The sequence below is a fragment of the Dipodomys merriami genome, unplaced genomic scaffold (genome assembly GCF_024711535.1).
Source record: "Dipodomys merriami isolate MVZ:Mamm:240054 unplaced genomic scaffold, mDipMer1.0.p SCAF_211, whole genome shotgun sequence".
NCBI classification, from domain to species: Eukaryota; Metazoa; Chordata; class Mammalia; order Rodentia; family Heteromyidae; genus Dipodomys; species Dipodomys merriami.
The window spans coordinates 1516607-1530871 of NW_027203505.1; the positions used below are offsets into that span (position 1 = coordinate 1516607).

General features: G+C 38.7%; 1 protein-coding gene across 1 annotated transcript in view; it reads left to right on the forward strand.

Annotated features, from left to right (window-relative positions):
• Nucleotides 1–4255: 4255 nt before the first annotated feature.
• Nucleotides 4256–14265, forward strand: part of LOC138834309 (vomeronasal type-2 receptor 116-like) — a 32323-nt gene continuing 22313 nt past the window's right edge. The window contains exons 1-2 of the mRNA XM_070032979.1: nucleotides 4256–4324; nucleotides 13555–13662. Of these exons, the coding sequence (XP_069889080.1) occupies nucleotides 4256–4324; nucleotides 13555–13662 (177 nt within the window). The remainder of the gene's footprint in view (nucleotides 4325–13554; nucleotides 13663–14265) is intronic.

Genomic DNA, 14265 nt, shown 5'->3' on the forward strand with positions numbered 1-14265 from the left:
TTTGGTATCCAAGATGGAGATCTCCAGTACTGGGAGGGGTGGTGTGGCCTTCCCTCCTCTGCTCCCGGAGAAGGAATGAAGTTGTTAGGCTTCTACTCACACTGAGTCTTGGTTCCTGGGTCGTCTCTGGTCTGTGATCTACAGGATGAAGATGTCTGCTCCTTGTTGGTTCTTGCTGGTGTTGAGTAGAATCCGCTCGCCCGATGTGTCTGACTCCTTTGTCCCAGAATCTCTGTGATTCAGGTATGGCGGCTGCAGTCCCCAACGCCACTGCTGGCACCAGCGCAGCAGCTGCTGGCAAGTGCTCAAGGCTGTCTCCTTCCCTGGATTTTCTCTCTCTGGCCTAACTCTCTGTCCTGTGAAGGCACACTTGGTGTGATTCTCTGGCTTAGGACTGTTCAGTGGAACTCTAAAACTGCTTTCTATGAGAGAGCTTGTTTAGCCTCCAGCTTCTCCTCCGCTATCTTCCTACAAAAAAAAATTAGAAAGAAAATTTCTTTGGGGTGAGAAATGCAGTTTATTCTATAGCAAGTCTCACTTCAGCAATAAATTCAAAAGCTAGACCTCAAGTAATTGAAATTAAGTAAGAAGTTGAGTTTAAAAAAGAAAAAAAAAACAAACTCCACCTACTCTTTCTTGCCTGGACACCTGGTGTGGGTAAAAATGCATCAAGTTCCTGAATTGGAACCAAAGTGACAAGGACATTACTTGGTGGTTCTAACTTCACTGTCGCCTATTAAATTAGCTTGAAAACAGCATTGAATCCATCAGTCTCAAGTGAAACAGACAGTGGACCAAGATACAAAGAAGGTTGCAAGATGGACTGTTCAGAGACACTCAGCGGATCCCTTTAAGGGTAAGACTTGCTAAGTGTTAATTCGTGCTAACTCGAGTGTTTCTATAATTTACCTGTTTTCTACTAAATTTACATTTTAAGCCTGTTCATTAGGTGGAGAGAAGGGAATTTTTAGCATTTGGTAAGAAGAATTCAAGGATTTGATTGCACATGAAAACCTGTGGTGGATGTATAAAGCAACTGGGCCATAACACACAGCAGGGCCCAGTAATCAATGTGGCCCCATGTCCTGGCCCTTGGAATGCACGGGGCATACCACCAAAGGGTCAGGGCATGCTGCTGGAGGGGGTAGGATGTCATCCTCACATGATGAGCTGTGAAGAAGTGATTGGGGAACAGGCAGTTTGTGAAGTGATGGTTGAAAACTGTTAGGCAGGAGACCCTCTAGAATGATGGAGGGGTTCAACCTATATATAGGCTGCATGGTCAGAGCATTGGAATTGGAGAAAATCAAGGGAAGATCTGGAAGAAAGGAAGTGATGAGGTAGAAGAGGTGAAAGATCTGCGAGAAGAATTTGAGGGAGAGCAGGAAGGTAAGGATGCCAATTGGCCACCAGGCCAGAGTAGTGTAGGCCAAGGATAATGGAGAGGCCTAAAGAGAAGAAGTAAGTGATGGAAGGAAAAAATGTAAATTAGGAAAGGTCTATAAAGAAGGAGGGTGTAAGGAAAAAGGATAAAGCCTTAACTATTGAAGTTTGGAGCTTTGGAGATAATTTGGGTGTGGGGGGGTGGTGGGTTGCAGACCAAACTATGTGTGCGGCTGCCCATTGGAGATCTGAGATTTGGTGGTTGGTGCTGGCTTGTCACTGAGTGTACAGCCCAGGACAAGGTAAATGCAGGCCCATTTCTAGTGTCAATAATGTTTTCTTCAATGTGACTCATTGGATTGTCTTGTTTTATACATCATAAGTATACAAGGTCACATTAATAGTCTCAAAGGCCACGAATTTTGTAAAATGTTGAGGTCATAATAGGTTTGCAAAACCCAATGAGAAGGTGATGTTGCAATGGCAATATGATATCACAATATCAAATCATAATAATATTTTGATGTCATAATTAGTTGGTGATGCCATAACGGTGATGAGGTCACAATAGATTTATGATGTCACAGTGGGTTGATGATGTCACAATGGCATACTTGAATTCAATTTTCATTAACTCCCAATGAGAATATGAATTCAGAATGGGATTGTGAGATCTACAAAGTCATGCATTGGCCCAAACGTGATGAACTCCCAACAGGTATGTGATGTCACAATGTGACACAATGCTCATGATATCTGACAGAGTGATGACACAATTTTCAAGATATCAGAGTGTATTTATAACATCTCATGTCATACCAGATATATGAAGTAAAAAACAGATTATGAGATCACAAAGGGCCTATGTATCACAAGGGCATCATGACAAAGTTATGAGGAGAGAACTGGTAAATGATGTCACACTGGTGATTCTGCCTCCACGGGTTTGTAATATAACAATGGTGTAGCTGATCTCAATTGTTAGACCATAATGATTATGTGAGTAAAGAATTGAATTTTGTTCCATATCTTAGCTATGGTAAATAATGCTGCAATAAACATAGTTGTGCTGGTAGCTTTAGTGTGGTCTTGTTTGTAAACATTTGGGTAAATGCCCCAAAGTGGGATTGCTGGGTCATAGCGGAGCTCTATGTGAAGTCTTTTGAGGAACCTCCATACTGCTTTCCAAAGTGGTTGAAAAAGTTGACATTCCCACCAACAATGAAGTAAGGTTCCCTTATGTCCACATCCCCTCCAGCATCTGTTGTTGTTAGGAGTTCTTGATTTTTGCCATTCTAACTGGAGTGAGGTGGAATCTCAATGTTAGTTTGATTTGCATTACTTTTATGGCTAGGGATGTTTAGCATTTCCTCATGTGTCTATTGGCCATCCTTCTTTCTTCTTCAGAGAAGTTTCTCTTTAAGTCTTTCGCCCACTTATTTATTGGGCAGTTGTTTCTTTGAGGATTTGTTGTTGGGGGGATTTAATTTTTGAATTCCAAGTATATTTTAGATATGAGACCCTTTTCTGTTGTATGGCTAGTAAAGATCTTCTCCCACCATAGCTAAGATATGGAACCAAGCCAGATGCCCTTCAGTAGATGAATGGATCATGAAAATGTGGTATATATGCACAATGGAATTCTATGCGTCCATCAGAAAGAATGACATTGCCCCCTTTGTTAGGAAATGGAAAAATTTGGAAAAAATTATATTAAGTGAAGTAAGCCAGGCCCAAAGAAACACAGGTCCCAATGTTTCCCTTATTTGCAATATCTTGTATATGTATGAGTCAAGCGGAAAAGGTCAGATAATGTGATGTTAGGAAAATGAACACTTAGATATGTATTTTAATGTTTATTTTCTTTCATGCATGTGTTTCTAACGCATTTATAAGATTATTTCTTTGTTGCTTTGTATGTCTCTCCCCCACAGTATAACCTCCACTTTCACTATATTTGATGTCAGTATAACTTGTGGAGGAGATGGAGAAAAACAAGTCGTTTAAGAATTCAGGTGGACCGGTTGCCACAATGAGAAGTTCAAATTGTCATGACAAAAATGAGCTTTACAATGTCGGTGGGGGTGCAGGGGGGGAAGTATTGGGTGGAGGGGAGGGGAGAGGCTGGGAAGGGAGCTGAAGGGTAAACAAAAAAAAAAGAATTGAATTTTGATTTCACAAAGGCCATATGCTTTTTCAAAGGTGCTAAGAGGTTATAACCGATTGAAATGTCTGAATGGCAATGTGATGACGCAAGAGATTAGTGATATCACGGTGGTAATGAGGTCACCTATGGAATAGTGATGTCACTACGAGTTTGCAATATTATAATCACATGTCTGATTTCTATTGCTACTAGTTCACAATGAGGTTAAATGTTCAAGGAAGGAGCTAGAAGTCCTAAAACCCATGATATTTCTAACATGTGATTTCAAAAAAGGATGGTGAAAACAGAATGGCACAGTGATATCACAATGTGAATGTGATGTCACAATATCATGTCATAATATTGTTAAGGGTGTTCAGAGGAAGATGGCAGAGGAGAAGCTGAAGGGCAAACAAGCTCTCTCATAGAGAGCAGTTTTAGTGTTCCAGTGAACAGTCCTAGGGTAGAGAATCACACCAAGTGTTCAATAACAGTACAGAGAGTTTGGCCAGAGAGCGAAAATCTAGGCAAGGAGACAGATCTGAACACTTACCAGTAGCCGTGGCTGCAGCAGATGCAGAGGCAGTGGCAGCTGTAGCCTCCATACCTACAACAGAGAGAGTCCAGGACAAAGGTGCCTGAAACAGAGGACTAGGTGATTCTACTCACCACCAGAAAGAACTGAGAAGGAGCATATATCTTCATCCTGCAGATCGCAGACCAGTGATGACCCAGGAATCAAGACTCTGGCTTGAGTTGAACCCTGACATCCTCATTCCTTATCAGGGAGCAGAGGTGAGAAGGCCAACCCTTGCCCCCCCCCCACTGGAGATCTCCATTTTTGTGACTGACAAAGGCTGGGCTGAGCAACTAGCTCAAACTCAGGCCTTGAAAGAAAACAAAAGAGTCATTTTGCAGGTCATAGGAACTAGAAGTTACCTACCAGGCTCAGTTCAACCGAGGGGAAAGTCACCCAGCCCAGGCCTCTAAAGATAGCTCTGCCCTAAGAAGAGTGACTTTCTTCACCGGGTAAACAGAGCCAAAGTCTGTCCCTCCCTGGAGCAGCCTAGACAAACAATTGAAATTCAGTAAACATAAACCCTGAGAATGGCTTCAAGCTGGGATCTGTGAGTGTCTCAGGAGCTAGCCCCTCAGGGAAAAGCTACTGTATACTGAAAGGCCTCAACCCTACCCAGAACCTAGCCTCATCACAGCATCTCCAAACTAAAGGAAACAGCCAACTCCCTCTTTTGTGATACTCAAAGAAGATCTCCCTCCCACTAAACTAGCCTGGAAGGAGGATCAGAAATTCCTGCCTAACACAGAGCATTTTCTGCCTGCCCAAACAAAATGACTTAAGAAACCAATCAGGCCATAGGAAAACCAAACACCACAAGCATACCAGAAACTCCACTAAGAGAATGGTTACAAACACAGGGGAGATATAGGGTCTTCCCATTCCCCCCCCCCCAAAAAAAAAAACCAAAAAATCAAAGAACTCTTTTTTGAACCTTTTTTAAAATTTTTATTTTTAAGTGTTTTCTGTTACTCTTTTTATTCTCATAATTTTTATTTTTGGTGTGTTTTTGTGTGTGTGTGTGTGTGTGTGTGTGTGTGTGAGTGTGTGTGTGGTGTGTGTGTGTGTGTGTGTGTGTGTGTGTGTGTGTGTGTTTAAACTCTTTTGATCTTTTGGTCTTTTTTTGTTGTTTACATTTTTTCTCTTTCTTTTTTTCATCACTTAATTGTTGCTCTGCTCATGCCCAGATATATGCCTGTTGTCAATTATTATTCCTTATTCCCAATTGTGTACATACTTCATCCAGAAATTTATTACTCAACAACCTCTTAGGCTTAATTTCTTTAATAGCAGTATTATCTGTTTATAACTACATAATTTTCAAGTAACTAATTTTAAATATATTTTTATTGTGAACATACTGAACAAAGGGTTTACAATTACATGGGCAAAATAATGAGTACATTTCTTATCAAGCATTGTAGCCTCCTCCTTTGTTTCCCTTTCTCATCCCTTGCCATCCCTCCCGTCCCCCCACCAACTCCCCCCCCAAAGTTGTAAAGTTCGTTTTTCGACATAACAACTTGTACATCTCATTATTGTAATGGGTCCACCTGTATCCTTATTTAAAAGATTTGTTTTTTTCCCTTGCTTCCACAAATTTATGTTTCCTTTCTATCCCTCCCCTCCTGTCCTCCTATCATTTTCTTCTCAAAATAATATCTTTAAACTTATGTAATTTTAAGTGTTTCACTTCTTAATCCTAAATTTTTGTGTTTCCATTTTTTTGTTTTTTTTTAATCTCTCTCCTATCATTCTGTCCAATTCATTTCCCTCTCAAAGATTAGGACTTGGTTAAATTTACTCTCCTTTTACCTCTCCACATGCCTCTAGTCTTATTTTTCCCCACATTTCTCCCTAAAGCTAATAATTTCTGGTTTTCCAAATCCTTCTTTGCTGTTCTTAACCCATTAATCAATGATTGTTTGATGTTGAATAGATTGTGTCTATTGAACTAGATTGTATCTTCAGCCATTTTGATTGTGCAACTATAGGACTCTGGTTGATGTTTGCCTTAAAATAGTGCTCTAGCACAAAATTGGTATTACTTTCATACAAAATGGGCAGAACAAGCCAGAAAAACACAAGAAAAATGGCAAGTCCAGGTATCTGAACTCCCACTCATGATAATCAGGTGACAGAATAGTTAATGAATAATCCAGAGAAAAGTTCCCCCAAAGCTCAACAAATACTACTGGTAAACATAGTGATTGAAAATATTAAAAACTTGCATAGGGAGCAAGAGGAGGCAAACAAAAAATTAATACAGGAATCTTATTAGCATTAAGAAGCTACTTAAATATAAATACAGGAGTTGTGTAAGCAGGGTGAGAACAGTCAAAGAGAAATACAAGAATCATGTGAGCAGGCTGAGAACAGTCATAGAGAATTACAGGAGTTGTGTAAAACATGAGGAAGCTAATCAAAGAGTATTGCAGGAATTGTAAGAGTGGGATGAGAATAGACAAAGAACCATAAAGGTATTCATGGAATCCATAAACAGACAGCAGATAGAATTCAGGAAGACCATGAATGAAATGCTGAATGGAGCCCGACAGAAGGAATGGCAGTCCAAGGAAAACATAACCAATCAACTGAGTGATTTGAGAATAAACACGGAACACCAAATTAAGGAAGTAAAGTTCCTAAAGATCTAAAACAAAGCTCCAACAAAGAATTTGAAGCCATCAAAGCTGACCAAGTAGAAGGAAAAGAAATTAAAAACAACATAGAGAGACTTGACAGTAAGTTAGACCATGCAGAAGATCCAATCTCGGGGATTGAACACAGCCTAGATATTATAGAGAAAGAACATACAACTATCCAAGACAAATCCAAGAAATATGATAGAACTATTCAATATTTGGAAGACACTATCAGAAGGGCTAATCTGAGGATAAGGGGTGTGGAGGAGCACCTAGAGACAGAAGGTAATGGTCTAGGAAATTTATTTAACAGAATCCTAACAGAGAACTTCCCAAACATCCAAAAAGATATGCCTATTCAGATTCAAGAAGCTTTTAGAACCCCAAATAGACCAGACCAGAACAGCACATCCCACCATCACATTATAATCTGCAAAGCATCAATTCAGGCCAAGTAAAGGACCCTTAAAGCTCTCAAAGAGAAAAGATCAATTACCTATAGAGGAAAACCCATTAGAATCACCTCAGATTTCTCAGCAGAAATGATTCAAGCAATAAGAGCCTGGAAGGATATATGCCATGCCTTAAAGACAAACAACTGTCAACCAAGAATTCTGTACACAGCTAAACTCTCCTTCATAACCAAAGGTCAAATGAAAAGCATCCATAGCAAAGAAAAATTGAAACAATATATTTCCACCAAACCAGGCCTACTTAAGATGTTCTAAACTTAGAAAACCAAGAAGACCACAGTAAAGGCTAGGAAATGGCATCCAAGGGAATAAAATTAGAACTTAACACCAAAAGCCGCCAAAGAAAGTATTGTACCACATGGCGGCTGAACAACACATTGTTGAATCACCAGTGGGTCATGGGAGAGATTAGAACGGAAATTCACATATTCATAACATTCAACAAAAATGAACACACAAATTGTCAACTCCTCTGGGACACAGAAAATGCAGTACTCAGAGGCAAGTTTATAGATTTGAGTTCCTACATCAATAAATTACAAAGATCTGAAACCAACAATTTAATAAGACATCTGAACCTCCTTGAAAAAGAGCAGCAAGATAAACCCTAATCCAGTAGATGGTAAGAAATAATTAAAATTAAAATTAAATCAAAATTAAATGAATTAGAATCCCAAAACACCATAAAAAGAATCAACAAAACAGAGTTGATTCTTCAAAAAAAATTAACAAAATGGACAGACCCTTAGCAAATCTTATCAGAAAAAGAAGAGAACACACCCAAATAAACAAACTTAGAGATGAGAATGTAAAGATCACCACAGAAACAACCAAAATTCAGAACATTATAAGGGAATACTTCTCAAAGCTTTATGCTAATAAGTTTGAGAACCTGGCAAAAATGGAAGTTTTTCTAGCAAATATCGTCATGCCGAAACTAAACCAAGTTGAATTGAATCAACTTAACATGCCCCTATCAAGCATTGAAATAGAAGCAGCAATAAGAGACCTCCCATCTAAGAAAAGTCGGGACCAGATGGATTTACAACAGAATTCTACAAGGCCTTCAAAGCAGAGCTGACACCAGTACCCCTACAACTCTTCAATGAAATTGAAAGAGGAAGTTGATTACCGCACTCATTCTATGAAGCCATCATGACCCTCATCCCAAAACCAGGCAAGGACTCATCAAAGAAAGAGAACTAGAGACCCATTTCTTTGATCTACATTGATGCAAAACTCCTCAACAAAATTTTAGCCAATCGACTTTAACAATTCTTCCAAAAAAACATACACCAAAATCAAACAAGTTTCATTTCAGGGATGCAAATCTGGTTCAATATATGCAAATCAATTAATATAATTCATCACATCAACAAGATGAAGGATAAGAACCACATGTTTACCTCAATAGATGCAGAGAAAGCATTTGACAAGATCCAACACCACTTTATGATGAAGGCTCTGGAAAAACTATGAATCCAGTGAACCTTCGTCAATACAATCAAGGCTGCATATGACAAATCTAAAGCCAGCATTATACTTAATAGTTAAAAACTAAAGCCATTTCCTCTTAGCTCGCAAAAAAGGAAAGGATGTCCACTCTCTCCACTTCTGTTCAATTTAGTATTAGGATGCCTATGTACAGCAATAAGACGAGATGGAAACATAAAAGTGATCAAAATAGGGAAAGATGATATAAAACTCTCCCTCTTGGCAGATGACATGGTCTTGTATTTAAGGAATCCCATGGACTCCAATCCCAAATTACTCATGCTGATTCAAAACTTTGGCAAAGTAGCAGGGTATAAAATTAACTCTGAAAAATCAATGGCTTTTCTATATGCCAACATTGAGAAAAGTGTGGCTGAAATCAGGAAAGCAACTACATTCATAATACCCAACAAAAAATAAAATAACTAGGAATGAACTTAATCAAAGAACTGAGGGATCTTTATGAGGAAAAAAAACTGAAATAGGAAATCAAAACGGAACTTAGAAAGTTGAAAAATCTCTGATGCTCTTGGATTGGAAGGATCCACATCGTGAAAATGGCAATACTTCCCAAGGCTATCTACAAATTCAATGACATACCTATCAATATTCCAAGCTCGTTCTTCAAGAAAATAGAAGAGTCAATCCAAAAAGTCATATGGAACAATAAAAGACCCCAAATAGCAAAAATGATACTTAATAGAAAGAACAGTGTTGGAGGAATATCAGTATCAATTTTCAAACTCTACTACCAAGCCATAATAATAAAAACATCTCGGTACTGGCACAAGAACAGACCTCACAACAAAAGGAATAGAATTGAAAACCCAGAAATGAACCCACAGACCTATAGCCACCTAATTTTCGATAAAGGAGCTAAAAAATAGAATGGAAAAAACCAACCTCTTCAGTAAATGGTGCTGGCAAAATTGGTTAATCACTTTTAGAAAACTAAAGCTAGATCCTTATATATCACCCTGCACAAGAATCAACTCCAAATGGATCAAAGACCTTGGAGTCAAGGCAGTAACCCTGAAAACATTACAGATCAAAATAGGAGAAACGATAGATCTCCTTGACATAGGCTGAAATTTTTTAATAGAAATCCAGAAACACAACAAATCAAAGAAAGGTTAGACAAATAGGATTGCATAAAATTCCAGAGCTTCTGCATGGCAAAGGCATAGTTAGCAATATCAATAGAAAGCCCACAGATTGAGAGAAGATCATCACTAGCCATACAACAGACGAGGGTCTCATATCTGAAATATACCTGAACTCAAAAAACTACATCCCCCAACAACAAATCCTCAAAGAAACAACTGCCCAATAAATAAGTGGGCTAAAGACTTACAGAGAAACTTCTCTGAAGAGGAAATTAGAATGCCCAATAGACACATGAAGAAATGCTCTATTTCTCTAGACATAAAAGAAATGCAAATCAAAACAACATTGAGATTACACCCCACCCCAGTTAGAATGGCTATAATCAAAATCTCTAATCACAACAGATGCTGGAGGGGATGTGGATAGAAGGGAACTTTACTGCATTGTTGTTGAGAGTGAAAACTTGTTCAACTACTTTGGAAAGTAGTATGGAGTTTCCTCAAAAGACTCCACATAGAGCTCCTCTATAACCCAGAAATTACAGTTTGGGGCATCTACCCAAATGATCACCGACAAGGCAATACTAAAGCTATCAGCACAGTATGTTTATCACAGCATTATTTCCCATAGTTAAGATATGGGACCCACCCAGATGCCTCTCAGTAGATGAATGTATCAAGAAAATGTAGCATATATTTTATATATATATATATTGGAATTTTATGCTTCTATCAGAAATAATTACATTGCCCCATTTTATAGGAAATGGAAAGACTTGGAAAAAATTATATTAAGTGAAGTAAGCCAGGCCCAAAGAAACATAGGTTCCACGGTTTACCTTATTTGCAATATCTAGTACATATGTAGGACAAACAGTAAAGGCCAAAAGCTATGTACATATGACCATATATGATGATGTTAAGTGAAATGAACCCCAAGATAGGGACACAAATATGTTTTTTCTTTCTTACTATAGTTTCTAATGTATTTATAATGTGCCATGTAATTTTTTGTTGCTTTACATGTTCTCCCCTCATGGTATAACCCCTACTGTCACTGTATTTGTTTTCATTGCCCTGCATCTACTCTAATTCAGGGAGGAGAAGGGAAAAAACAAAATGCTTAGAAAAGGATACAAGTTGACCGATATAACAATGAGATGTACAAGACATTATGTTGAAAATGAACTTTACAACTTCGGCAAGGGGGTGTGGTAGTTGTTGAGGTGGGACGGATGTAATGGTAGGGGGAAAACAAAGGAGGAAGCAAGTATTTAGTGATGATAAACTCTAGGGAGGAAGCCAGAGACAAAATGTTGTTAGTAGCTGTATTCTTTTCTGAAAGGATGACCTTTCTCTGTCATGAGAATGACTTGTCACAGAGCTAAACTTTAAGCTGCAGCCTCGTCCAGAGCTGAAAACAATACCCACCATTCTATGTCTTCTTCTTCCTGTAGAAAAAGACCCAATCCTCAGGGTTCTAGGGCACATCACAACACTTATGGCCTCTAGTGCTTGCCCATGTCCAACACACATACACACACATACACACACACACACACACACACACACACACACACACACACACACACACACACACACACACACACACACACACACACACATCAACATGCTGAAGAAAATTATCCTCCCTTGAAACCAAAGCATTCTTACTTTCTGAGTTGGTCCTATGATATGAAGTTCAAACTGGAGTTGAGAATTTCATTCTGTCTAGATGAGTCTTTGAGGACTTCACACCTACTGAACTCTTCAGGATTTCTAGTGTTAAAGAGAGTTCTCTATTTCCTGAAGCCCAGCAGAGCGTGGGTTTCCTGATCATCTTAAGAAACTACACTCAGTTTCTAGAAATAATGCTTTTATGCTGTAGGTGCTCCATACATATGGACAACCAACCCCAGATATGTCTGTGTGACTAGAGTCTTCTCAGTCTGATCTCTGCTATCCTTGCTCTGTATATATCTAGGTTAGGAAATTTCTTCCAGATAGAATCTGGTGTCTTCTTCATAAAAATGTCTTCTTTGTTTCTTGCCTCAGATAACTGAAACTATATGAAGAGAATGTTATACTTATAAGGAAAGAGAGGCACAGAAAAGTTTCCACAGCTGTGGACAGCACACTTCAAAGGACCAGCCTAAGCTAGCCCCACCACTGTTTATGGACACGTGGTTCTGACATCAGCCAAAAAGGATGCTTCTCTGAGCACATACTTCACAAGCCTATTCCTTATGTTCTTCCTGCAGGTAAAGAGTCCCATGGTATTAGAATTGGCACTCACCTTTTGAACAGATAGTTCAGTATATGCTGGGTGTTTGCTAACTTATGGTAGGTGTACAGAAAGGGTGGGCTGTGAAGTCAAGTTCTACAACACCTTGTAATAGACTTAACCCTGTCCAGGTTAAAGTGACAATGTGATGTACTGTGATATCCTAATGGCATTAGGGAAGACAAACTATACATACAATAATTCTAGGGGCATAGAGATACTCTATCTCCTCAAATAGCAGGTAAAATCTTTGTTGTACTATTCATTTTGAGCAGAAATGCCCTATTTTTGCCATTAGTGTATGTGGAACATCTGCAATTATAATTCAATTCAATATCCCCTTAATTCTTACAAACACTTAATGGATACATACTTCATCTTAGAAGATTATTCTTTTACTGTTATGGTAAAAGTGACATACAGATGGCTTACTGTTAAGTAAGTCAATTAATGAATACATTTCTTTTTGAACAGCATCAACCCTACCCTTTCTTCCTCCATTTTTATCATCCCAATCTTGCTCACGAGTTGTAGTTCATTTTCAAAATCGTGTCTAGTGATTATCTCTGCTGCATTTTGTCCTACAATTTTTATGCTCCCCCTTTACACTCCCCAAAAGGGTTAAACTGACATACAAGACAAAATGTACAGAAAATAAAAACAAGACAAAGAAAACATAAACAAAATATCGAAACCTTCATTTCCAAGTCTTTGAGTTCATATCTATAAATATCATTTTATATGCTCATATGCAATCACTTATTGGGATTCATGACCCTCTTTAGAATATCCTCCTTGGGTCTCACAGTGTGAATGATTGGAGTCCAGTATAATTTATCATGTGTTTTTGTGTATTTTTTTGTCTTTTTCCATCCAGTGTATTTTTGGCTTTTATCATCCAGCGTGTTTACTTTTAACTTATATGAATATTCTAGTTAGAAAAAAGGAGGGAAACCATGCAACCTATGTCTCTGTGGGTATGGCTTACTTTACTTAATATAATTTTTTCCACATTTTTCCATTTCCTTCTGAGTGGCACAGTATTATTCTGTCTTATGGAAGCATATAATTCCATTGTGTCCGTTTTTGATGCATTTGTCTTTTGTGGGACTTTACTCAGAGTCCTGGAAGCAATTGCTGTCTGCAGAGAGAGAGAGAGAGAGAGAGAGAGAGAGAGAGAGAGAGAGAGAGAGAGAGAGAGAGAGAGAGAGAGAGAGAGAGAGAGAGAGAGAGAGAGAGAGAGAGAGAGAGAGAGAGAGAGAGCGCCAGGCAGCCATGCCCCTGGGTGTATAGACCCCACATGTGTACACACAAGGCCAGCCCATGTGCTGATTAAATGCTTCTTTTCACAGAGGTTCTTTAGGCACACACTTGCGGCCATCTTCCCTGGACACCGTGTCCAAGTACCAAGGATGCCCTATATTGTGAATGATCATTGTTTTTCAGCACCCTGATATTTATGAGCTAAAACTTGAGATAAAGTACTACAATATGGACAAAAATGGAAAATTTCGTTTAGGTAGTAACTTCCTGATTAAAACTCCAAATAGCTCAGTAAACAAGAACAAGAAATACCAACTGGGATTATATCAAACTAAAAACTTTTAGCACAACAAAGTAAACAATCAATAGATCAGGAACATTGTTGCTTCCTTAGGCAATGGTAAATGGATGCATTTGTAGAGACCTCTGTATATTGAATCTGGACTGTAACCTGCTTGAATCAACCAGCAATGTTCTGTAGCTGTTTTGGATAATAGGTGTGTGAATTTACCATCTGGGTATGATGCAATAATATCTTTCATTGACATCTCACTGGCATAATTTTTTTTGGCCATTTCACCATGCACCTGAAATGGCATATTCTGATGCAATCCGGTTGCGTCATCCCAAATAACTTTGATGCAAATAGTTCCTTGACACAGATATTAGAGCAAATACATCAAAGACAACTTCATCCCTGGGGCATCACTATCTGCTGTCCTGGAGGAAATCACATTACTTAGGATGAAGAAGGAGAATCTGCAAACATGTTTTCAATTCATGTTTTTCTCTGCATTCAGGGCCACAGATGCAGAGCCCCAGGGAAGTTTTACCCATTATTCCTGAGGATTCACAGAGGCTTTAATGAAAGATGCGCTACAGTGTACCTCTCTG